A 26574-nucleotide genomic window follows, 5' to 3' on the forward strand; every position below is an offset into this window, starting at 1 on the left:
GATGACCTTTGGACTGCGATGGTGTTCCTGCCTCCCCACTCGTCATTCTACAATTGAAGGTTTCCTCGCCTTGTACAATAATTTTGTCCTTGTAGAGACAAGATTTTAACCTGACTCGCTGAGCAGAAACCTGGCGGGTGGGCAGTTAAAATCACCCTGGCTCTTACCTGTCCGAAGGCCGCCACGATCGCAACATCTGCAATTTTAGTGCAGTATCAAAATACTGCGGATGCTGGAACCTGAAATAAAAAAAACAGAAAATGCTGAAAATACTCAGCAGGTCAGGTAGCATCTGTGGGGAGAGAGAGAGAGACAGACAGAACAGGAGAACTTTTATCTCAAGTACCTCCCTATCTCTGGCAAATCAGCGTAATATTTGGTGGGGTGCAAAAACCAGCCTTCCGCCCGATCCTGTCTGTTAAAATTACCCCCTTACTAAAGTCTAAAAAGGTTATGATGGTACAGCAGACGTCGCCGGGCTAAACCTTTTCATGTGATTTTTATGCATCAAGTTGAGTGCGATCATTGGATCTAACAACAACAACAACTTGTATTTATCTTCTTCTTAGGCAGTCCCTCGGAACCGAGGATGACTTGCTTCCACACTAAAAATGAGTTCTCAGGTGACTGATGAGTCCAATGCGGGACCTACAGTCTCTGCCACAGGTGGGGCAGGCGGTGGTTGAAGGGGCAGGTGGGTGGGGTGCTTGGGTTGACGTGCGCTCCTTACGCTGTTTGCGCTTGGCTTCCGCTTGCTCCCGACGAAGAGACTCGAGGTGTTCAGCGTCTTCCCGGATGCTTCTCCTCCACTTTGTGCGGTCTTGGGCCAGGGATTCCCAGCTGTCGGTGGGGATGTTGCACTTTTTCAAGGAGGCTTTGAGGGTGTCCTTGAAGCGTTTCCTCTGCCCACCTGGGGCTCTTGCCGTGCCGGAGCTCCGAGTAGAGCGCTTGTTTTGGGAGTCTCATATCGGGCATGCGGATGATGTGGCCCGTTGGTGGTACCTCGCCAGTGTTTTGAGGTGCCTGCTGTAAATGGTCCACGTCTCTGAAGCATACAGCAGGGTGGGTATCACTGCTGCTCTGTAGACCATGAGCTTGGTGCTGGGTTTGAGGTTCTGGTCTTCAAACACTCTCTTCTTCAGGTGACCGAAGGCTGCACTGGCACACTGAAGGCGGTGTTGGACTTCGTCATCGACATCTGCCCTTGTTGACAGTAGGCTCCTGAGGTATGGAAAGTGGTCCACGTTGCCCAAGGCCTTGTCATGGATTTTGATAATCGGGGAGCAGTACTGTGGCGGGGGCAGGTTGGTAGAGGACCTTTGTCTTACGGATGTTTAGTGTAAGGCCCATGCTCTCGTATGCTTCGGTGAAGGTGTTGACGATGGTTTGGAGTTCGACCTCGGAGTGTGCGCAGACGCAAGCGTCGTCTGCATACTGTAATTCGATGACAGAGGATGGGACGACCTTGGATCTGGACTGGAGGCGACGGAGGTTGAACAGTTTCCCGTTTGTTCTGTAGATTAGCTCCACTCCAGCGGGGAGCTTACTGAGGGTGAGATGGAGCATTGCAGCCAGGAAGAGCGTTGGTGCGATGACACAGCCTTGCTTGACCCCGGTCCGTACGTGAATTGGGTCTGTGGTGGATCCGTTGGTCAGGATCAGGGCTTGCATGTCGTCGTGAAGCAGGCGGAGGATGGTGACAAAATTTTGAGGGCAGCTGAATTTGAGGAGGACACTCCATAATCCCTCACGGTTGACGGTGTCGAAGGCCTTTGTGAGGTCAAAGAAGGCCATGTACAGCGGTTGGTGCTGTTCCCTGCATTTCTCTTGGACGCGCGGTGAAGATCATGTCCATTGTGCCCCTTAGTGGGCAGAATCCGCATTGTGACTCTTGTATTTATATAGTGCCTTTATCGTAGTAAAATGCTCCGAGGCGCTTCTCAAATACAATTTGACACCGAGCCACACAAACAGCAATGTGATGACGACCAGATAGTCTGTTTTTAGTGATGTTGATTGAGGGATAAATATTGGCCAGGACACCAGGGAGAACTCCCCTGCTCTCCTTCGAAATAGTACCATGGGATCTTTTACATCCACCTGAGAGAGCAGACAGGGCCTCGGTTTAACGTCTCATCCGAATGACGGCACCTGTGACAGTGCAGCACTCCCTCAGCACTGCACTGGAGTGTCAGCCTTGATTTTTTGTGCTCAAGTGTCTGGAGTGGGACTTGAACCCACAACCTTCTAATTCAGAGGCGAGAGTGCTACCCACTGAGCCACGGCGAGGGTCGCGAAACAAGCCCACTGACCCGACAAGCTGCCCTTTGTACTTGGTCTCAGCACTCCACCCCCTCCCCCGCCTTCCTCGCTTTATTCCCATACTTCTCAATCCTCTCTCCTCCAAAACACACCTTCTTGTCCCTTTATCGACCCTATCTGTTCCCCTTAATATCTTGAAAACTTCGATCAAATCACCCCTTAACCGTCTAAATTCCAGGGAATACAACCCTAGTTTGTGTAATCTCTCCTCGTAACTTAGCCCCTGGAGTCCGGGTATCATTTCTGGTAAACCTACGTTGCACTCCCTCCAAGGCCGGTATATCCTTCCTAAGGTGTGGTGCCCAGAACTGCTCACAGTGCTCCAGGTGTGGTCTAACCAGGGTTTTGTAACGCTGAAACATGACTTCTACCCCCTTGTAACTTGGTGGCTTAAATGTTTCTCTTGCATCTCAGTAACTAAAACTGTACGCATTGCTCAAGGTGAGTATGACCAGGACACTGCAGGTTGTATACGTCTTACTCTGGCTCATTTTACTGCTAACAATATAGTTCAACATTGCGTTGGTTTTCTTAAATGCTGCTCCACATAGCTGTATGTAAATGTTGCGTCTCCTATGCCCCCAGATCTCTTGCGCCTTTAGCTAGTTTTACACAACAGTGCTTGGACGACGACACACACATTCTTCCTTTAATGTACAGTACCGTAAACTTGTCTGTATTAAATTTCATCTGACACCGTTTCTAGATTTTATTTAACTCCTTTCAGAGGTCCCTGGCTGCTTATTTAGAATCAATCACTCCCTTTCCCTCACTCAAAATCTAGGCCGACACTCCAGTGCAGTGCCGAGGGAGTGCTGCACTGTCAGAGGTGTTGTCTTTCGGAGGAGAAGTAAAGCCGAGACACCGTCTGCTCTCTCAGGTGGACGTAAAAGATCCTGTGGCACTATTTTGAAGGAGAGCAGGGGAGTTATCCCCGGTGTCCTGGCCAATATTTATCCCTCAATCAACATCACTAAAACAGATTATCTGGTCATTATCACATTGCTGTTTGTGGGAGCTTACTGTGCGGAAATTGACATTTACTGCATTACAACAGTGACTACACTTCAAGAAGTACTTCATTGGCTGTAAAGCGCTTTGGGACATCCTGAGGTCATGAAAGGCACTATAGAAATGCAAGTCTTTCTTTTTTTCATTTGGAATTTAACCAATGCATCTTGAAGGTAAGCATGCAGGTGCAGCAGGCGGTTAAGAAGGCAAATGGTATGTTGGCCTTCGTAACGAGAGGGTTCAAGTACAGGAACAAGGATGTCTTGCTGCAGTTGTACAGGGGCTTGGTGAGACCACACCTTGAGTATTGTGTGCAGTTTTGGTCGCCTTATCTGAGGAAGGATGTTCTTGCCATGGAGGGAGTGCAGCGAAGATTCACCAGACTGATACCTGGGATGGCAGGAATGACGTATGAGGAGAGATTGGGTCAGTTAGGCTTATATTCGCTGGAGTTTAGTAGAATGAGAGGGGATCTCATTGAAACGTATAAAATTCTAACAGGACTGGACAGACTAGATGCAGGAAGGATGTTCCCGATGGCGGGGGTGTCCAGAACCAAGGGTCACAGTCTAAAGATAAGGGGTAAGCCATTTAGGACAGAGATGAGGAGGAATTTCTTCACCCAGAGAGTGGCAAACCTGTGGAATTCTCTACCACAGAAGGCAGTTGAGGCCAATTCATTAAATATATTCAAGAAGGAGTTAGATATATTTCTTAAGGCTAAAGGGATATAGGGAGAAAGCAGGGACAGGGTACTGAATTTGGATGATCAGCCATGATCTCATTAAATGGCGGAGCAGGCTCAAGGGGCCGAATGGCCTACTCCTGCTCCTATCTTCTATATGAATTTCTGAATCAAGTCATTGACATAGACTGTAACACAGGGGCCACAGTCCCAACAACAACAACTTGCATTTATGTAGTACAGGTACACTATCCCTTATCCGAAAGCCTTGGGACCAGCTGAGTTTCAGTTTTCGGAATTTTTCGGATTTCAGAAGGTATTATTATAAGACTGGGAAATTTGTATTTAATATAAATTGTAAAAGTTCAGGCTAACTCTTGCGACTGTTCCGTGTCTCATTCCCCTTCCTGCTTCTCTGGAAAGCCGGATATCGGCTGACTCCTACTAAGCTGGCCCGCAAATCAGGTCGGGGGGTCGGGTGCGGGGGGAGAAAAGAATATCGGACGGGCCGCGGTTCAGGTTGGGGGGGGTCGGGTTGGGGGGGAGAAAAGAATATCGGACGGGCCGCGGTTCAGGTCGGGGGCGGGGGGGGTCGGGGTCGGGGGGGGGCCGGGGGAGTGGGGGGGGGGGTCGGGGGGGGAGAAAAGAATATCGGGTCGGGAGAAAAGAATATCGGACGGGCCGCGGTTCGGTTCGGGTCGGGGCGGGGGGGGGGGGAAAGAATATCGGACGGGCCGCGGTTCGGGTTGGGTCGGGAGAAAAGAATTTCGGACGGGCCGCGGTTCGGTTCGGGCCGGGTCGGGGGTGGGGGGCGGAGAAAATAATATTGGACGGGCCACTGCAGCTATCGGACGGGCCGCTGTATTGTTGGGTTCACTCTCCCGGTACCTCCTTCACACTGCCCGGCTCGGCCTGCAATCTCCCTACCCAGGAGGGAACTCTGTGACCCTCTGCCCTGCTCAGCGTAAGTCGTGCGCCACTCTGGTCATATCGTGCGCTTACGCTGAACAAAAAAAACTTTCGGTTTTTGGAGGTTTTCGGTTTTCGGAAGTTCGGATAAAGGATAGTCTACCTGTACTTTTAACGTAGTAAAATGTCCCAACTTAGTCGCTTCACACAGGAACGTTATCAACAAAAGTTGACACCGAGCCACGTAAGGAGATATCTGGACAGGTGACCAAAAGCGTGGTCAAAGAGGTGGGTTTTAAGGACCGTCTTAAGGGAGGAGAGAGAGAGAGGTAGAGAGGCAGAGAGGTTTAGGGAGGGAATTCCACCAAAGCACACCAATGTGAAAATAAGGTCGGAGCAGTTCTGTGACATTCTGACACAGCAGAGGTGGTCCGGGAAGGGCCCCAACAGTAGCATAGCTGCACCAAGCCCTTCAGACCCTGACGGAGCTAAATGGGTGCCCAAAATGTTTTTTGGGCCCTTTCAGCCTGCTCCAAACGGGTGCTCTGCTGCTGGGGCAACTGCTCTGGCCTGTGGCTCCCTCATTGCCCACTGCCCACACTGGGTGCCTGGCGTGCGTAGTAGGCCCGACATCTTCATGCGTGATTTTCTGGGCTGCCCACCGCTATATAAACGACCCGGACGATTAGAGGCAGCGATGCTATTGCCGGAGAATCGCCGCTGCAGTTATATTTGGAATTTGCTAATGTCTGCAATGCCCTTGGCAGCAAACTGCCAAAGCAAACGGGCTATAAGCAGGGGCACCTTGGCAGAGACTTGATTCCTTCTGATTAACTAATCACCCTACCTAAAGAAGTCACAGCAAGCAGCTCTTTTTATTCATGGGATGTGGGCGTCGCTGGCGAGGCCAGCATTTATTGCCCATCCCTAATTGCCCTTGAGAAGGTGGTGATGAGCCGCCTTCTTGAACCGCTACAACTGAGTGGCTTACTTGGCCATTCCAGAGAGCAGTTACGTGTAAGCCAGAAATAAAAACAGAAAATGCTGGCGATACTCAGCAGGTCAGGCAGCATCTGTGGAGACAGAAACAGAGTTAATGTTTCAGGTCAATGACCCTTCGTCAGAACTGGAAAAAGTTGGAGATGGAACAGGTTTTTAAGCAAGTGTTGGGGGCAGGGAGAGGGGGGAGGGGAGGAAAGAACAAAAGGGAAGGCCTGTGATAGGATGGAAGGCAGGAGAGATTAAAAGACAAAAGGGATGATGGTGCACGGCAAAAGGAGATGGTAATGGGACAAGTTAAGGAACAAAAGATGGCTCCAGATGAAGTGTAAATGGCAACGGCAGAATGAAAGACAGCTGTCATGTGAGAGAGAGAAAAAAATTACAGATTTATTTAATTAATTGAATTTAAATTCAGCAGCTGCCATGGTGGGATTTGAACTCTATATCTCTGGATCATTAGCCCCCAGATTACTAGGCCAGTAACATAACCACTATGCTACTGTACTCACGCTCTTTCAAATTGCAATCTCCCCATGCCTAACAAAATTTCACTCAGCTACCAGGCCCAGCTCATTGCACGCTGTGAAACAGACGCATCTGAATGTCAGCTGACTGACGACAGCCACCATCCCACTTAACTGGATGGGTGGGGATAGGGGCCGCCCATTAAACGAGTGGCTCAGTCCGCGGGAAATCAAAACGAGGTAAATCGGTTCCGAAGAATTTGTTCCAAGAAAGCAGATGCCAAACTCTTGCATGTGTTCATGAAGTGACTTCTACTTTATAACCATAGAATGATACAGCACAGAAGGAGGCCCTTCGGCCCATCGTCCCTGAGCCGGCTCTTTGAAAGAGCGATCCAATTAATCCCACGCACTCCCCCGCTCCGCCCTCCCCCCCCACTCTTGCCCCATAGCCCTGCAAATTTATTTTCCTTTTGCAGAGATTCATGTTTGATGTACTCTGGGAAGATTATTCCTAATGAAATCTGGCAGCTGTGATTTCTGAAGAAGAAAGTTGGGAGTTCACAGTGCATTGGATGATAAGAAGGGAGGATTGATGTGTGACTCGAATAGCACCATGGGGCCCGTCTGTAGCAGCGGTATTAACCGCGACAGACCGGATGGGAGAGTTACACTTATCTCACTATCCAGTCTGTTGAATACAACACCCTCCGCTACCGATGGGCCTGTGACTTTACTGAAACAGCCGCACTTCCATGGACAACCTGTGATACATACTAGAAGAAACAACGACTAAAATTATTTTAAGTGTAGTTTAATCATTTTAAATTAAAGGGACACAGTTATTTACAGAATCAAACAGTCTACAAGCACTCTATCTCCATAACCGCTGGAAAGCCAAGAGAGAAAGACTTGCATTTATGTAGCGCCTTTCAAGACCTCAGGATGTCCCAATGGGCTTTACAGGCAACGAAGTACTTTTTCCAAGTGTCGTCATTGTTGTAAAGTAGGAAACGCAGCAGCCAAAGAGGGCAGACGGGGGTCTAAGTTTAACGTTTCATCCGAAAGACGGCTCCTCTGACAGTGCAGAGCCCAAAGCTCTAGACCCTTGTGTGGAATAGGTCTAAGAGCGTTAAAAAAATAAGCCCGAAGGCTTTGTGTCTTAATGCGAGGAGCATTCGTAATAAGGTGGATGAATTGGCTGCGCAAATAGAGGTAAATGAATATGATTTGGTTGGGATTACGGAAACGTGGCTCAAGGATGGCCAAGGCTGGGAACTCAACATCCAGGGGTATTCGATATTCAGGAAAGATAGGCAAAAAGGAAAGGAGGTGGGGTAGCATTACTGGTTAAGGAAGGGATTAACACAAATGTAAGGAAGGATATTAGCTCTGATGATGTGGAATCTGGGTAGAATTCAGAAATACCAAGGGGCAGAAAACGTTAGTGTGAGTGGTATATAGACCTCCAAACAGTAAGGCGGAGGTTGGGGATGGCATTAAAAGGAAAATTAAAGAAGCGTGCAATAAGGGCACAGCAGTCATCATGGGTGACTTTAATCTACATATAGATTGGGCTAACCAAATTAGTAACAATACTGTGGAGGAGGAATTCCTGGAGTGTTTACGGGATGGTTTCCTGGACCAATATGTCGAGGAACCAACTAGAGATCAGGCCATCTTAGACTGGGTATTATGTAACGAGAAAGGATTAATTAGCAATATTGTTGTACGAGGCCCCTTGGGTCGGAGCGATCATAATATGATAGAATTCTTCATTAAGATGGAGAATGAAGTAGTTGACTCAGAGACTAGGGTCCTAAATTTAAATAAAGGAAACTACGATGGTCTGAGGCGCGAGTTGGGTAGGATTGATTGGGGAATGTCACTCAAACGGTTGACGGTGGATAGGCAATGGCAAACATTCAAAGACCGCATGGATGAACTACAGAATTTGTTCATCCCAGTTTGGCATAAAAATAAAACAAAAAAGGTGACTCAACCGTGGCTAACGAGGGAAATTAGGGATAGCATAAGATCCAAGGAGAGGACATATAAATTGGCCAGAAAAAGCAATAATCCTGAGGATTGGGAGCAGTTTAGGATTCAACAAAGGAGGACAAAGGGATTAATTAAGAAGGGGAAAATAGAATATGAAAGTAAGCTTGCAGGGAACATAAAAACTGACTGTAAAAGCTTTTATAGATATGTGAAGAGAAAAAGCTTGGTGAAGTCAAGCGTAGGTCTCTTGCAGTCAGAATCAGGGGAATTTATAATGGGGAACAAGGAAATGGCAGACCAACTAAATACATATTTTGGCTCTGTCTTCACAAAGGAGGACACAAATAACCTCCCAGAGATGCCGGGGAACATAGGGTCTGATAAAAGGGAGGAACTGAAAGAAATCAGTATTTGTAGGGAAATGGTGTTAGGGAAATTGATGGGGTTGAAGGCCGATAAATCCCCAAGGCCTGATAATCTACATCCTAGGGCACTTAAGGAAGTGGCCCTAGAAATAGTAGATGCATTGCTGATCATCTTCCAACATTCGATGGAATCTGAAACAGTACCCATGGATTGGAGGGTAGCTAATGTTACCCCACTATTCAAAAAAGGTAGTAGAGAGAAAACGGCGAATTACAGACATCGGTAGTGGGGAAAATGCTAGAGTCCATTATAAAAGATGTAATAGCAGAGCACTTGGAAAACAGTGACAGGATCGGACAAAGTCAACATGGATTCACAAAAGGTAAATCATGCTTGACTAATCTACTGGAATTTTTTGAGGATGTAACTGGTAAAATAGATAAGGGAGAACCAGTGGATGTGGTGTATCTGGACTTTCAGAAGGCCTTCGATAAGGTCCCACATAAGAGATTAGCGTGTAAAGTTAAGGCACATGGGATTGGGGACAAGGTATTGACTTGGATAGAGAACTGGTTGGCAGACAGTAAGCAAAGAGTTGGAATAAACGGGTCTTTTTCCGAGTGGCAGGCAGTGACTAGTGGGGTACCGCAGGGATCGGCCCTTGGACCCCAGCTATTCACAATATACATTAATGATCTAGACAAGGGAACTAGATGTAATATCTCCAAATTTGCAGACGACACAAAGCTGGGTGGGCGTGTATGCTGTGAGGAGGATGTCGTCAAACTCCAGATGATTTGGACATGTTGGGTGATTGGGCAGAAACATGGCAGATGCAATATAACGTGGATAAATGTGAGGTTATCCACTTTGGTGGCAAAAACAGGAAGGCAGATTATTATCTAAATGGCAATAGATTGGGAGAAAGGGAAGTGCAACGAGTCCTGGGTGTTCTTGTGCACCAGTCGCTGAAAGTAAGCATGCAGGTGCAGCAGGCGGTTAAGAAGGCAAATGGTATGTTGGCCTTCGTAGCGAGAGGGTTTGAGTACAGGAACAAGGATGTCTTGCTGCAGTTGTACAGGGCCTTGGTGAGACCACATCTTGAGTATTGTGTGCAGTTTTGGTCGCCTTATCTGAGGAAGGATGTTCTTGCCATGGAAGGAGTTCAGCGAAGATTCACCAGGCTGATACCTGGGATGGCAGGAATGACGTATGAGGAGAGATTGGGTTGATTGGGCTTGTACTCGCTGGAGTTTAGAAGAATGAGAGGTGATCTCATTAAAACTTATAAAATTCTGACAGGACTGGACAGACTAGATGCAGGAAGGATGTTCCCGATGACGGGGGAGTCCAGAACCAGGGGCCACAGTCTAAGGATAAAGGGTAGGCCATTTAGGACAGAGATGAGGAGGAATTTCTTCACCCAGAGAGTGGTGAACCTGTGGAACTCTCTACCACAGAAGGCGGTGGAGGCCAATTCATTAAATGTATTCAGGAAGGAGTTGGATATATTTCTTAAGGCTGAAGTGTTCAAGGGATATGAGGAGAAAGCAGGGACAGGGTACTGAATTTGGATGATCAGCCATGATCGCATTGAATGGCGGAGCAGGCTCGAGGGGCCGAATGGCCTACTCCTGCTCCTATCTTCTATGTTTCAATGAATGGGTCCCCAGAGAACATCCTCTATTTCACATTCGTCTCAATTATTGTCGGCAAATCACAAGCACATTTTTTCTGCTAAAATTTCTCCCCTCTCCAGAAGGCAGTGGCCGGGGCTTTCTGGTCCCCTTTGCCCGAGGCGCATCTCTGGTGGGGCGAGACGTCCACCTGCTGCAGAGATGTGCCCCTGACCCCGGCCAAACGTATAGCCTCGGGGATATTTAAACGCAGGAGGTCAGTTTGCAGGCTCTGTTGGGAGAGCTGTGTTTAAATAGGGATAAAAGAAAAAAAAGACTTGCATTTCTGTAGCGCCTTTCAGGACCGCAGGACGCCCCAACGCGCTTTACAGCCAATGAAGTACTTTGTGAAGTGTCATCGTTGTTGTAATGTAGGAAACGCGGCCGCCAAAGAGGGCAGTCAGGGTCTCAGTGTAACGGGTCATCCGAAAGACGGCACCTCTGACAGTGCAGCACTCCCCCAGCACTCTCTCTCTCTTAGGCAGTCCCTCGGAACCGAGGATGACTTGCTTCCGCATTAAAAATGAGTTCTCAGGTGACTGATGAGTCCAATGCGGGACCTACAGTCTCTGTCACAGGTGGGGCAGATGGTGGTTGATGGGGGAGGGTGGGTGGGGTGCTTGGGTTGACGTGTGCTCCTTGCGCTGTTTGCGCTTGGCTTCCGCTTGCTCCCGGCAAAGAGACTCGAGGTGTTCGGCGCCTTCCCGGATGCTTTTCCTCCACTTTGTGCGGTCTTGGGCCAGGGATTCCCAGGTGTTGGTGGGGATGTTGCACTTTTTCAAGGAGCACTGCACTGGGAGTGTCAGCCTGGATTTTTGTGCTCAAGACTATGGAGTAGAACCTGAGCCCACAACCTTCTGACTCAGAGACAAGTGTGCTTGCCACTGATTCACAGCTGACATCTTGAAGAATTCACCTTAATGAAGAGTTCACGCTGCAGCAGACGTGACGAGAAGCAGTTTTCCAGGAACTGATCGATTGCACCAGCAACCGTATCATTGGACCCGATATTCCCGGCGAAGATCGCGGCAAGGCGGGGGATGTGGAGGCCCTGTCGATCTTAATGCCGCGACTCTGGAATGTTAATTAGGCCCCCACCTGCCTTTTTGCAGGTATCTTGCCCATGGCCTGCATTCTGCACTTTGAAATTTAATGAGGCGGGAATGGGGTTTGTATTCTCAATGTTCCCTTTAAATTTTTATTGGGTGCGCGGCCCATTCAAATTTCCGCGCATGTGCAGTTATTTCTCTTGAAAAGCCAGTAAACAGCCTGTGCGGGGCCACACAGTTTAACGGGAACATTGCCAGTGCTGTTATTTTACCCCCTGTCATGAATCTTACCATTCATGTAGAAATGACTCATGAGATAACACTGGGCGGCCAGCTGGTGGCGCCGTCCAAGGAGTATAAATACTCGGGCGTGGGCCCAGCTTGCCCAGGACGTTTTTGTAACCAGGAACTAGTGATGTAACTAGAAACTCAGGGTTGTGAAACAGTTGATTAAAGCCTTGTTTTATACTCAAACCAAGTGCTTAGTAGTCTTTTTACATCACCTCCCTCCGACTCTCTCGTTGCGGGGGGGTGGGGGTGAACGGGTTGTGGGGGGGGGGTCAAAATCGAGGCCATCATGTACCTGGTGAAACGTATCCCGCTTCAGGATAGAAGATTCCATAAGCAGCATCAAACATGTCTGACGGCAACGAGTGACAGTGGGGCGTTGCATCTGTGCGGTAGTTCTCTGGTATACCACGCAATTTAAGCTTGACACGGCCTTACACTAATCACAGCGTCTCTCGCCTCCCTTTGTTTCTGGTGCATTCCTGCAACGTTTTACTCTCCCGAACTCTGATTTATCTGCAAGGAGCTGCGGAGGTCCACTCCCGACAGACCAGCTTAAGATTCAGGCGAACGCAATTGAGGTGCCTTTTAGAATTCTGTGGGGTCCTTCAGCAAAAAAAATTAATACTTTGAGGTTTGGCTTAGACAGATCCCAAAATAGCTCCGCTTCTTCCTTGAACAGAGGCCCGACCAGTCCCCATCCACCACCACCCTCCTCCGCCTGGCTGAACTTGTTCTCACATTGAACAACTTCTCCTTTGACTCCACTCATTTCCTCCAAATCAAAGGTGTTGCTATGGGTACCCGCATGGGTCCTAGCTATGCCTGCCTTTTCGTGGGATATGTGGAACACTCTTTGTTCCAGTCCTACTCGGGTCCCCTCCCTCACCTCTTTTTCCGATACATTGATGACTGTATCGGTGCCGTTTCCTGCTCTCGCCCTGAACTAGACAATTTCATTCACTTTGCCTCCAATTTCCACCCTTCCCTCACCTTCACATGGTCAATCTCTGATTCTTCCCTTCCCTTCCTCGACTTCTCCGTCTCTATCTCTGGGGATAGGTTATTGACCAACATTCACTTCAAGCCCACTGACTCCCACAGCTACCTGGACTACACTTCCTTCCACCCCGCCTCCTGTAAGGACTCTATTCCATTCTTCCAGTTTCTCCGTCTCCGCTGCATCTGCTCCGATGATGCCACCTTCCACACCAGTGCTTCCGATATGTCTTCCTTTTTCCTCAACCGAGGATTCCCCTCTACTGTGGTTGACACGGCCCTCGACCATGTTCGCTCTATCTCCCGCACTTCTGCCCTCACCCCTGCCCCTCCCTCCTGGAACCACGATAGGGTTCCCCTTGTCCTCACCTTTCACGCCACCAGCCTCCACATTCAACGGATCATCCTCCGCCATTTCTGCCACCGCCAAAGTGATCCCACCACCAAACGCATCTTCCCCTCCCCTCCCCTTTCAGCATTCCGTAGGGACCGCTCCCTCCGAGACACCCTAGTCCACTCCTCTATCACCTCCAGCACCCCTTCCCCTTCGCCTGGCACCTTCCCATGCAAGCGCAGGAGATGTAACACCTGCCCTTATACCTCCCCCCTTCCCACTGTCCAGGGCCCCAAACACCTCTTCCAGGTGAAACAGCGATTTACTTGTACTTCTTGCAATCTAGTATACTGTATTCGCTGCTCACGATGTGGTCTCCTCTACATTGGGGAGACCAAACCGCAGGTTGGGTGACCGCTTTGCGGAACACCTCCGTTCAGTCCATAAGGATGACCCCGAGCTTCCGGTCACCTGTCATTTTAATTCACCGCCCCATTCCCACTCGGACCTCACCTTCCTTGGCCTCTTGCATTGTTCCACAGAAGCTCAGCGTAAACTCGAGGAACAGCACCTTCCGATTAGGCACATTACAGCCTTCCAGACTCACTATCGAGTTCAACAATTTCAGATCATAACCTCGGCCCCTATTACATTTTTACTTATATTTTTTATCCACCCCTTTGTTTCGGCCCTTCCGCCCCCCCCCCGCCCCTTTTTTTCTCTCCCACATGGCAGCTGTCTCCCATTCTGCCAGCGCATTTCACACCTAATCTAGAGCCGTCTTTTGTCTCCACTAGTCTGATCACCATCTCGTCTGGTTTTGAATACCTCTTAATGTCTCTTCACTTCACTTTTGTTCGTTCATCCCCATTTCCCAGCCCCCAAACTGGCCTTTTAATCTGTTTCATTTCCTGTGCTGCTTCAGTCTTGACAAAGGGTTTTGACCCAAAACGTTGACGCTATTTCTCTCTCCACGGATGTTGCCTGGCCTGCTGAGTTTTTCCAGCATTTTCTGTTGTTATTTCGGATTTCCAGCATCTGCAGTATTTTGCTATTGTACCAAAATAGAGCCTCGCAGCTTCACCCTTCCGATTGATGTGTGATTATTGGCCTCTGTGAAGGGCTGTCCGTGTCTGAAGATAGGTTATAATTTCAGTCATTAAGTCTGCTCTGGTATTTTAAGCAGACGTTACTGCATATTCAGTGATCTTAATAATGACTATTTGAAAAGCAGCATTTTGTAATGACTAAGGCACTTGTTTTTCTTATTGGGAAGGGGAGGAAAGGGGTGTTATGTTGTCATACCACTTGTCCTCTCCCTTCCATCGTGTTTAACTATAGGTTATAAAGCATTAGGTGCTCAATATTTGTGATTGTTTACATCTGTGCTCGCACATTGGGTATGGTGGCATGGTGGTTATGTTACTGGACTAATAATCCAGAGGAATGGACTAACGATCTTGGTTAGACATGAGTTCAAATGCCCACCATTTAATGAATTTAAATTCAGTTCATTAAATAAATCTGGAATAAAAAGCTAGTATCAGTAATGGTGACCATAAAACTACCGGATTGTTGTAAAAACCCATCTGGTTCACTAATGCCCTTTAGGGAAGGAAACCTGCTGTCCTTACCCGGTCTGGCCTACATGTGACTCCAGACCCACAGCAATGTGGCTGACTCCTAACTGCCCTTTGAAATGGCCCAGCAAGCCACTCAGTTGTACCAAACCGCTACAATGAAGGCGGACTGCAGTGGATGAAGAAGGCGGCTCACCACCACTTTCTCAAGGGCAATTAGGGATGGGCAATAAATACTGGCCTTGCCAGCGACGCCCACATCCCATGAATGAATGAATTTTAAAAAAAACCTTGTATTACGCGGTCATATAGTTAGATATTACGGGCACACTCCTGAACGTAAGAATATGAGACCACTTAGAGGAGTGACTCGCACCATTGTTCCTGAGAGAATATCTAAGGCGAGACCCTACTATTGTGACAGTGTGCTATACACCATTTCAATTCAACTACTCCCATAGAATGAGCATCATTACAAGAGTCTGTGGTCTTTCATGTTACGCATTTGCTTGCATGTAGTGATTGATTGGGCAGGTAACGAGTACTAGCGCTTGTTGGAAAATGGTTGGTTGTGTTTCTGCAGTGATTTGGCTGGTGCCGTTTTTCGCTGCTATCCAGCCCTGCTCAAGTCACCCAGGAAGGGAATTGCACATGCTCTGTTTTAGTTGAAGACCAGAAAGCGCGTGTGTCAGCTGGAGCAGCCGTAGAGCATCCTTCATTAGGATTAGCCAGGTCTCAGGTGACCGAGATGAGGAGTAATTTCTTCGCTCAGAGAGTTGCGAGTTTTTGGAATTCTCTACCCCAGAGGGCTGTGGATGCTCAGTCGTTGAGTATATTCAAGACAGAGATCGATAGATTCTTGGGCACTAAGGGCATCAAGGGATTTGGGGATAGGGCAGGAAAGTGGAGTAGATGTAGAAGTTCAGCCATGATCTTATTGAATGGCTCGAAGGGCCTAATGGCCGACTCCTGCTCCTATTTCTTATGTTCTCACACAGGCCAGCAGGTGGCGGGCTACAATATGCCTCGGTGCTCAGTCTCCAGTAAGAGAGGTGTAGATCAGCCAGGGTTCTACTTCCTGCTTGCTATGCAGTAGCATCTGTTGGAAGCGCACGTGTATGGACATTGGTTATGATGCCCTCTACGGTCCAACAGCCTGCTGAGGCTCACTGTCTATGTTCACACATGAAGAATGGCCCTCGGTTGAGATACAGTAAGGGTGCGTGAAGCCGTACTTCAGTAAGAGTTGACGCTTTCAGGGTAGGAGGGGAGAAAATGGGCATTTGGCTCCATTTATTCGTGCAACCATGCAATGAAACAGGAGGGTTTCTGGTTGACTGATTGGATGGCTCTTTCAAAGAGCCGGCACGGGCACGATGGGCTGAATGGTCCTCTCCTGCGCTGTATCGTTTTATGGTGCTCTGTCCTAATCTGTTATCTGATTGATTGGCAGAATCTGAAGAAGATGCAGGGACTCAACAAGGGTGTAAGCGCTCAACCCAACATGGAGCTCGACGAACTCAATAACTTTGACTGGGTAAGATGCTGTGGTCAGTCGATCAGTGCCTCCTTTTTTGATCATTAATATTTTTAACGTAAAATTTTTTCGTATTGTACAGTCATCTGCAAAGTTCTGGTATCTGCGGGACCTTATAAGCACTCGAGCATTTCACATATATCAGGATGAGTTATAGAGACTAAGTGTGACAGAAAATCACCCCTTTCACCCGCCACTACTCGCCCAAACTCCACATCCTACTACGGACTCGCTCTCTGCCACTGGCTACAATATACTGACATTGCCTCACCCCCTTTGGTTCGGCCTTCACTCACCTGCCAAGAAGCAGCCTGAACCCTGTCTATACATAGCAGCGCCAAGCTGAACGCAGTCACTTATATAAGAGCAGAAAAGAGGGCAGAGCAGGTCAGTCGCCATCTGAAAGAAAAGAGAGAGGCCAGTGTTTCATGCCAGTCACTCGCCGCCTGAAAGGTTGGTAGAGGCAGAAACCCTCATCGCACTTAGTAATTGGATATGCACTTTTGAGGTGTCATAAACTGCAAGGCTACGGGCCAAGAGCTGGAAAAGTGTGATTAGGCTGGGTGGCTCTTTTTCGACCGGCGCAGACACGCTGGCCTCCTTCTGTGCCGTAAATGTCTACTAGTCTATGAGCAAACCCTCATTAGCTGCCGACGCTTGGAGTGCTTGATGCCACTACTGGCCGACAGAAGGGGAAATGGGGCGACATTTCCCAGCACTCGCCGCCCCTTATCCTGAGGAGCGTCGCTCACAGTGAACCAAGTCGAACACACCTATTTGTTTCTTGAAATTTGTCTGAACCTGTTCATTATCATGCAGCTAAAAATGGGCCTGGGAAGCAAACCAAGCCACTTATAAACAGTGTTTAATTCCGCGCGTGACACAATGGAGTAATAACTACGTTTTTGTATGTCAACATCTGATAACTGAGCATCACAGTTAAATCAAAAAACAAAGTCAGCAGCTTGACTCGAGTGGAGATTGTGTGCAGTGTGTAAGAGGTTCTGATTGTCTGACAGTTTATAGAGTTCAGACCCGTGGAACAGACAACACAAAACCCAGTGAATCTGTGAAACTTCTTTTACTTAAAAATCAGCAAGAGGTTACAAGTAATTACCAGAATACAAACTGGACTCAATTCATGTACTTATCACAAGCAAGCATCTAAAATCATTGACTTTAAGCTCAGGTGATTATAAGCAAAACCACATACGTTACTATTCACCGGAGAGGTCGGTTCAACGATGACTAGACGTATGACTTTAACAGGCAATTGACCAGGTCACCATCGACTACAGCCCCGAATGACATAAGAACATAAGAAATAGGAGCAGGAGTAGGCCAATCGGCCCCTCGAGCCTGCTCCGCCATTCAATAAGATCATGGCTGATCTGATCCTAACCGCCAATCCACTATCACAGAACCATCTCCTGAATCTAACAGAATTAGACACACGAAATAGGAGCAGGATCAGGCTACACGGCCCCTGGGCCCGCTCCGCTACCCACAGGGCCATGACCGATCCGAACCTAGACAATGTCCAAATTCCTGCCCGCTCCCCGTAACCCTTAATTCCCTTTACTTCCAGGAAACTGCCTATTTCTGTTTTAAATTTATATAATGATGTAGCTTCTACAGCTTTTTGGGGCAGCATATTCCATGGACCTACCACCCTCTGAGTGAAGTAGTTCCTCCTCATCTCAGTTTTGAAAGAGCAGCCCCTTATTTTAAGACTATGCCCCCTAGTTCTAGTTTCACCCATCATCGGGAACATCCTCACCGCATCCACCCAATCCAACCCCTTCACAATCTTATATGTTTCAATAAGATCGCCTCTCATTCTTCTGAACTCCAATGAGTAGAGTCCCAATCTACTCCACCTCTCCTCATATGTCCATCCCCTCATCCCCGGGATTAACCGAGTGAACCTTCTTTGCACTGACTCGAGAGCAAGTATGTCCTTTCTTAAGTATGGACACCAAAACTGTATGCAGTATTCCAGGTGCGGTCTCACCAATACCTTGTACAACTGAAGCAATACCTCCCTATTTTTATATTCTATCCAATGACACTTATACCCCAAAACTTGGCAACTCGCCCACTGCATTCATGTTTCACACTGTGGGGAATGCTGTTTTTCTCTCTCTCTCTCTCTCTCTCTCCCTATCTGTTTTGATGCTTAGTTAACCAAAGCGCCAACCCAGCTGCTCCAGTCTCTTCACATAATCCAGAAGATGGGATTATCCATCCAAACTGCCATCCTTTTCTTAGGATCAGACAACTTTTTAACAAATTCTGTTTCATGGAACGTATGACTTGTTTGCAAAATTTTGCCATCCATTTTCTTCTTTCTTCCAACGTTCTTCTACCCTTTTAAAGAGTGTGATGGAATACTCTCCACTTGCCTGGACAAGTGCAGCTCCAACAACACTCAAGAAGTTCGACACCATCCAGGACAAATTAGCACCCCATCCACCACCTTAAACATTCACTCCCTCCACCACCGGCATACCGTGGTTGCAGTGCGGACCATTTATAAGATGCACTGCAGCAACTCGCCAAGGCTCCTTCGGCAGCAACTCCCAAACCCACGACCTCTTCCGCCTTGAAGGACAAGGGCAGCAGGCGCATGGGAACACCACCACCTCCAAGTTCCCCTCCAAGTCACACACCATCCTGACTTGGAAATATATCACCGTTCCTTCATCGTCGCTGGGTCAAAATCCTGGAACTCCCTCCCTAACAGCACTGCGGGAGTACCTTCACCACACGGACTGCAGCGGTTCAAGAAGGCGGCTCACCACCACCTTCTCAAGGGCAATTAGGGATGGGCAATAAATGCTGGCCTTGCCAGCGATGCCCACATCCCGCGAACGAATAAAATAAAAGTAGACTCTTGCTCCTGTCGCGAGTGAGCAACAGTCTGGCCCATCCCTCCAGACGCCACGTCAGACGCTGCTTTTCTTTTCCCCTTTCTAATAGAGGCACAATTCTCGTTGGGTGCTGCTCCTCGGTGCCATTTCCAAAAACCGCATTTAAAGCACCTTCTCCTTTCATTCTGAAGGGAATCACGGAACGCGCGACTTCCAACTCTAAGAGCCCTTTGCTTTCACTTTCAGGCGTGCTTCTGGGTGCAAGTGATGAGAGATTTGCGGAATGGCGTGAAGCTGAAGAAGGTGCATGAGAGACAATACAATCCCCTTCCGATTGAGTACCAGCTCACACCATATGAAATGCTCATGGATGACATCCGATCGAGAAGGTACACGCTGCGGAAAGTCATGGTGAGTCATTGATACCAATCTGCTGGTGCACCAAGCACCGCTTGGTCAAGAGGTGTGTACATGTGTCTGTGTGTGAGCAAATTAACGGGCGTACAGGGCCTCGATGTAAATCGTGAGGCTCCCCCGCCTCCCTTCCACAGGCTTCTTGGGATGGGGGATCTTAGCTGCAAGGACAGGTTGGAGAAGCTGGATTTGTTTTCATTAGAGCAAAGGAGGTTGAGGGGTGATTTGATCGAGGTGTACAAGATTATGACGGGTTTGGATAAGCTAGACGGGGAAAGGCTGTTCCCACTAGTACAAGGACTAGGGGACACAGATTTGGGCAAGAGATACAGGAGGGATGCGAGGAAGAACTTTTTTACGCAGCGAGTGGCGAAGACCTGGAATTCGCTGCCGACGGACGTGGTGGAAGCGGAGACACTCAGGCCTAGAAATTCAGTATAGCCACGTTTGGGGCGCTACAGCCGGGCGGCCGCTAAAGTTTGCGCCCGGCGCAACTTCGCGCCACCTTCGCCGATATTCAGTGGCATCGCCCCAAGAGGTTGCTGCTGCGCTAAAACAGGCGATGCACAACTATCATTAGGCGCTAAGCCGGCGGCCCGGGGCGATACCCCCGAGGGCGGGCGCAGCGCAGGTGCGGCGAGTTGCTGATTGACGGCAGACACTCTGGCGCCGGTGAGCTCTTAAAGGGGGAGGGTGGATTTGTTTGCCTGCCACGCCCTGCACACTGCAGCCCTGAAGCAAGGCCTGACCACTGCTGCTTGATCTGTACAACGCCCAGGACTATGGAGAAGGCCAGGGAGAGAGCGCAGCACTTCAGCGACGGTGACCTGAGGGTGTTGGTTGGCGCAGTGGCGCGCAGGCGCCATGTTCTGTTCCCTGAAGGTGGCAGGAGGCCGCTGCCCAGCGCCTATCGGAAAGCCTGGAGGGAGGTGTCAAACAGGGTGACCTCCAACAGCGTGGTTGGCCGGACTCCTGTGCAATGCCGAAAAAAGTTCAACGACCTCACTCGGGTTGTCAGGGTGAGTACCCTTTCCAGTGTCCTCCTCATCCCTGCACGTGCACCTCAGTTTATGGGCAAAGGGACATGAAAGCCCTAATGCCCAGCCCTCATCCAGCAGCTATGGGACTGTCATGAAAATCACTTGCACATTCAGCACTTTACACACTGTACAAGCTATTCGACCATGGGAGGCAGTACAGCCAAGATCAGGGCTTAACACTGTCAGGGCTATTCCACCATGGGAGGCAGTGCAGACAAGATCAGGGCTTCACACTGTCAGGGCTAGTCCACCATGGGAGGCAGTGCAGACAAGATCAGGGCTTCACACTGTACATAGAGGCTGTCCTTTCTCTTGCAGGCCAAGGTGGCGCACAACCGGAGGCAGCAGCGTGAGACCGGGGGAGGCCGTCCTGACCTCAAAGAGCTCTCCGACCTGGACCAGTGTGTGGAGCGCATTATGTCAGGCCGGCTGATTGGACCCGTCACCAGTGGAGATGCCGACCCTGTTCTGGGCCCCAATGGTAAGGGCATCACCTTTTTGACCTCTCTCTTTCCACTTGCGCCTCAGAACAGCATCCTTTGCCACTGTCCGACCAATGCAGTGCATAGCAGCACTCATGCCTCCCTCGCTGCCGCCCTGTCCTCACTCTAAAGCAACTCTTGTGCCTCCCTGCTTTCAGATGCTGAATCGCCAGGTGAGGAGGCGGGCCCTCAACCTGGCACTGTGAGTGAATCAGAGGGCGAGGAGGAGGAAGAGGAAGAGGAAGCCGGACTATCAGTGCCACCCTCAGCCGAGGCAGCCCATGTCGATGATGGGGACACGTCTTCCCTGGAGGGGAGCCGGGGGGAAGGGTCGGAGGAGAGTGAAGCTCCGGGGCCCAGCGGCCTGCAGCAACACGGGAGGGGTGGGGAAGCTCGGCAGCCTTCTCCCCGGAGGGTGGGTGCAGCCTCCAGCCCTGCTACAGTGAGTGCAGAGGAGGTGCGGCTCCTAGAGGAAATGGCCGCCCAGGCTGAGCGCAGGCACACTGAGCTCATGGCTGCAGTGGCAAGGATGCCTGACTCCATAGAGTCACTGTCAAGGAGTGTGCAGGAATTTGGGGCAGCACAGGCCAGGAGTCTGCAGGACTTCGCGGCAGCACAGGCGGCTTCTAGCCAAGTGTTCAGTCGTGCCGTCCATTCACTGGCTGGTGTCATGCGGACACAGACCAGGGCCACACGGGCACTAACTGCTGCCACCCTCGCTGGATCGGCCAGGCATCGCCAGGGCACTCGCCGCGCCGCAGCAGCCCAGCAGTCTGTGCTTCAGCAGATTGCTGCGCATGCTGCAGTGCTGGCCCGTGCGAGTGCCACTGTCTCAGGCGACCAGGGAGTACCTGTGATCTGTCAGGTTGGCAGCATTCCTGCAGCCGACACTGCCACTCCTCCATTGCAGCTGCCACCAGCCGCTGGACAGACTGCTGCCGCACAAGCAGAGTTGGAGCAGTCAGTAGCCGGCCCCTCCAGGGCCAGAGCTGGTCCAGGCCGACCCCCAAGGGCATCTGCCGTCTCGCCATCTGACCCTCAGCAGCCTTCCCCCAGCCTTGCTGCAACCACTGGGGTCCCATTGAGGAGGAGCTGCAGGGTGGGCAGGGGCCAGTCACGGATGCGAAAGGCATCACCCTCGCAGGGCAAAAAGTAGAAGGTGTGCCCAAATGTTTTGTTTCACTTGTAAAGGCCGAGACTGGTCGATTTGTGTTTTTTGAAAGGCCGAGACTGGTCGATTTGTGTTTTTTGAAAGGCCGAGACTGGTCGATTTGTGTTTTTTGAAAGGCCGAGACTGGTCGATTTGTGTTTTTTGGGGGGGCTTCTCTCCATTAGTTTGTTATGTGGGAAGGGCAGAGGTATCAAAGTAATAAATGTTCTTAAATCGCACTGTCCATGCTTTCTTTTGGAAGTCCTGGTTGCCCTGCTCGGCTGAGGGCTTGTGGAGCGGCTACATTCATCTTGTGCCATTGGCACAAGCCATTCCCTGAGAGGGGGCCTAGAACCGACGTTCAATAAGCCGCCGACGGGCGGCTCTTGCACTTTCTGCCTCCCTCCTGTGCTGGTCCTCCTCCTCCTCCTCCTCCTCTGGTGGTCCTCCAATGTCTGGTGGCAGTGGCTGAGTCCTGCGGATAGCCAGGTTGTGCAGCATGCAGCAAACAACCACGAAATGGGAGACTCGCTCAGGCGAGTACTGTAGGGCTCCTCCGGAACGATCCAGACAGCGGAACCGTTGCTTCAGGACGCCGATTGTTTGCTCAATGATGTTCCTGGTTGCTTGATGGCTGTCATTGTATCCCTCTTCAGCAGGGGTGCTGGGCGCATGGAGCGGGGTCATCAGCCAGGTGCACAAAGGATAGCCTTTGTCCCCGAGAAGCCACCCTCGTGGGTGAGGCTGGGCCTGGAACATGTCTGCCACAGAAGTCTGGCGCAGGATGAAGGCATCGTGGCTGCTGCCTGGAAAGCGGGCATTGACAGCTAGGATGAGCTGCCTGTGGTCACACACCAACTGCACGTTGAGCGAATGGTAGCCCTTCCGGTTGCGGTAATCCTCGGCATTCTCTAGAGGTGCCCGCAAAGCCACATGCGTGCAGTCAATGGCGCCCTGCACCATGGGGAAGCCCGCTAATGCTGCAAAGCCCATTGCACGCTGTTGCTGCTTGACAAGGGCCATGGAGAAGGAGATGAACTGACGTCTCCTTCTGAAAAGGGCATTGGTCACCTGGCGGATGCAGCAATGTACGGCAAACTGGGAGATGTTGGAAATGTCCCCAGTAGCGGATTGGAAGGAGCCGGTGGCATAGAAGTTGAGAGACACCGTCACCTTCACTGCCACCGACAGAGACGTCCTGCTCCTCAGATGTGGCTGCAGATCTCCGCGAAGCAGGTGGCAGATCTCAGTGACCACCGCCCTTCTGAATCGCAGCCTCTGAACACAATGCTCGTCAGACATGTTCAGATATGAGAACTGCTGGCGGTATACCCTGGGTGGGTAAGGCCTCCTTTGCCGACGCCTGTTGCCCCCTCTCCGTCTGGCCATGACTGCCACTCTCTCGCGGCGTCTCTGAGCCCTCGGAATGCAATGGAGAAGGCCAACGTTTGCACCCATTGCAGCCCCCATTATATGTTTCCAATCAATGATATGGCTCTGAAGTTAAAGACAAGTGCAAAGCTGTGGCCTGAAGCCACAAGTACCTGTGCGAGTGTTGAGCCAAACCAGAAAGCTCTCTACCTTTGTCTCTCTGCAAAGATCCGTCTCTCACAAAGAAGGAGTTTTGCAAAATGGCTGCCTTTTCTACTGCAGGAGGAGTGCCCTTTAATTTGCGCGCCCCGCAGCAACTGGGACCCGTTCCCCTCTACCAGTCGCTAGGGGCGCCAGGCGCACAATAGGCCGGCGCCACTGAATTTCCGGTTTGGGGCGCACAAAGGGCGTTGCACGATGAAATGACGTCAGGATCTGCGCGCGCAGCTGAGCGCGCGCAAAGGCTTTGCGCCGCCGCTAAATCTTTACTGAAGTTGGGGAGAGGCGCAGTTCGCGCTGCGCCGGGCCACTAGCCGCCTAGCGCCCCACATTTCCTCCTCCTAAGGCGCTAGCAGCTGGCACAAACAACTGAATTTCTAGGCCTCAATGTTTTCAAGGGGAGACTGGATAGGCACTTGAGGGAAATAAACTTGCAGGCCTATGGGGATAGAGCGGGGGAATGGGACTGACTGGATTGCTCTACAGAGAGACGGCACGGACTTGATGGGCCAAATGGCCTCCTTCTGTGCCGTTATGACTCTGACCTCCATAAAAGTGCGCGGTTAAAATGGCGGCAGGCAAGAGTGCAGCGGTAAGTTGGGCGGGTAGGGTTAAAATCTTTGGGCTTCTGATGTAGCAACACTTAACCAACCATCATGTGTTCGAATTTTTATTGGATAGGGAACAGGGAGGGGCCATGAGATTTTGAGTCCCTGGTCTAAATTTATAATGTGTGCTGAATATCAGTGCTTTAGTGGTGGTGGTTTATTTATCAGCTTACTACGCGTATCTGCACCAGAACTCACACAATTTCTCATGTGATGTAGGCATTCGCATACTCAATCACAGCAACCTGTAAAACGGTCGCCTCTCACAGCAGTGTTTCCTACCACCGACCGTTGTTTAATCTGTGCTACCGTCTCCACTTTCTGAGGGCTGCAGTTATTTACTTTAATAATCTAAATGGAAATGAAAATTTGGATTGCTGTCTTAACGACGGCCAGCCCACTTCTGTGCCAATCGCATAGTCGCCACTTGGCTCCACCTCAGTACGGTAACTTCGTATTGTGAAACAGAGCTGGACTGAGTTCGGTGATGGTGATTACAAAAAAGACTTGCATTTCTATAGCGCCTTTCACGACCTCATGATGTCTCAAAGCGCTTTACAGCCGATGAAGTACTTTTTGGAGTGTAGTCACTGTTGTAATGTAGGAAACGTGGCAGCCAATTTGCGCACAGCAAGCTCCCACAACCAGCAGTATTATAATGACCAGATAACCTGTTTTTGTGATGTTGATTGAGGGATAAATATCCCCCTGCTCTTCAAAATAGTGCTGTGGGATCTCGTACGTCCACCTGAGAGAGCAGACGGGGGGTCTCGGTTTAACGTCTCACGGTTAAGGCCAACGTGTTGTCTAATCCTGAGCAGTGTAGTAGACCAGTAGAAAGAAGATAAGTCAGGGATATGAAAAGGTCGATAGCAAAATACTGCGGATGCTGGAAATCCGAAATAACAACAGAAAATACTGGAAAAACTCAGCAGGCCAGGCAACATCCGTGGAGAGAGAAATAGAGTCAACGTTTTGGGTCGAAACCCTTCTACAGAACTGTGTGCTGAATATCAGTGTATATCAGAACTGTAGAAAGGTTTCGACCTGAAACGTTGACTCTATTTCTCTCTCCACGGATGTTGCCTGGCCTGCTGAGTTTTTCCAGCATTTTCTGTTGATATGAAAATGTCACTTGACGCAACAAAAATCGCTCCTCTGCTAAAACAGCTGCGATTTGAAAGCCCTATTGTCTTTGTCTCCACTATCTCTCCTTGCAGATTGTTCCAAAACATTTATCACAGTTTCAGTAGAAGGGGACATTTTTTGTATGTCAGTGGTGTGAGTCAGTTTGCAATAGTTATGGACTGGTGTAAATCTTGCTGGACTGGTAATGTGCCAATAGCACTCAATTGTCTGTGATCGTTAACTATTTGCATAAATATTCGCAGCTCCTGGTGCAGGATTGGTCAGTGCTGAGAGACGAAAATTGCAGGCGATTAAAACTTACCGAGACTCTGAGGATTAAAAGATGTTGGCTGAATGGGAGTAGATGAATTCTTGCAGCCTTTTGGAAATGCTCAAAAGCCTTTTAAATGTATTGGCAGCCTCTGTCAAGCATGAGTCAGCAGGCAAGTAATAGATCAGCCCAGTCCACCAACACCCTGTTTGACGGCTACTGAAGCAGAGCTGGTGCAGCACCTTGTCTTGCAAAGGGTGGCCACTCGTTTGCCGCTTCACTGCACCGTTCCGCAATGAGGCGGAGCCATGCTTTAGGCTGCAGCTGATCGGTTTTGGCACTGGTTGTACCAGCCCTTCGCTGCACAAAAATCTAGCCCGACACTCCCAGTGCAGTGCTGAGGGAGTGCTGCACTGTCGGTGGTGCCGTCTTACGGATGAGACGTTAAACCGAGGCCCCGTCTGCTCTCTCAGGTGGACGTAAATGATCCCATTACACTATTTCGAAGAAGAGCAGGGGAGTTAACCCAAGCATCCTGGCCAATATTTATACCTCAAATCAACATAACAAAAAAAAACATTATCTGGTCATTATCACATTGCTGTTTGTGGGATCTTGCTGTGCGTTAAATTGACTGCCGCAGTTTCTACATTACAACAGTGATTACACTTCAAAAAGCACTTCATTGGCTGTAAAGCGCTTTGGGACATCCTGAGGTCGTGAAAGGCGCTATATATAAATGCAAGCCTTTTTTTCTTCTTCTTTTGCATTGTAGCAGATCTGAATGCGTCTCTC

At 49.7% G+C, this 26574-nt stretch overlaps 1 protein-coding gene across 5 annotated transcripts in view; it reads left to right on the forward strand.

Moving 5' to 3' along the window:
- spire1b (spire-type actin nucleation factor 1b) overlaps positions 1 to 26574 on the forward strand; it is a 358259-nt gene that overhangs the window by 227471 nt on the left and 104214 nt on the right. For all 5 annotated transcript variants that reach the window (XM_085992324.1, XM_085992325.1, XM_085992326.1 and 2 more), the window contains exons 5-6: positions 16140 to 16223; positions 19343 to 19507. In XM_085992324.1, coding sequence (XP_085848450.1) covers positions 16140 to 16223; positions 19343 to 19507 — 249 coding nt within the window. The remainder of the gene's footprint in view (positions 1 to 16139; positions 16224 to 19342; positions 19508 to 26574) is intronic.

Source organism: Somniosus microcephalus, chromosome 7 (assembly GCF_052327205.1).
Source record: "Somniosus microcephalus isolate GS21.2 chromosome 7, FLI_Smic_1.0, whole genome shotgun sequence".
NCBI classification, from domain to species: domain Eukaryota; kingdom Metazoa; phylum Chordata; class Chondrichthyes; order Squaliformes; family Somniosidae; genus Somniosus; species Somniosus microcephalus.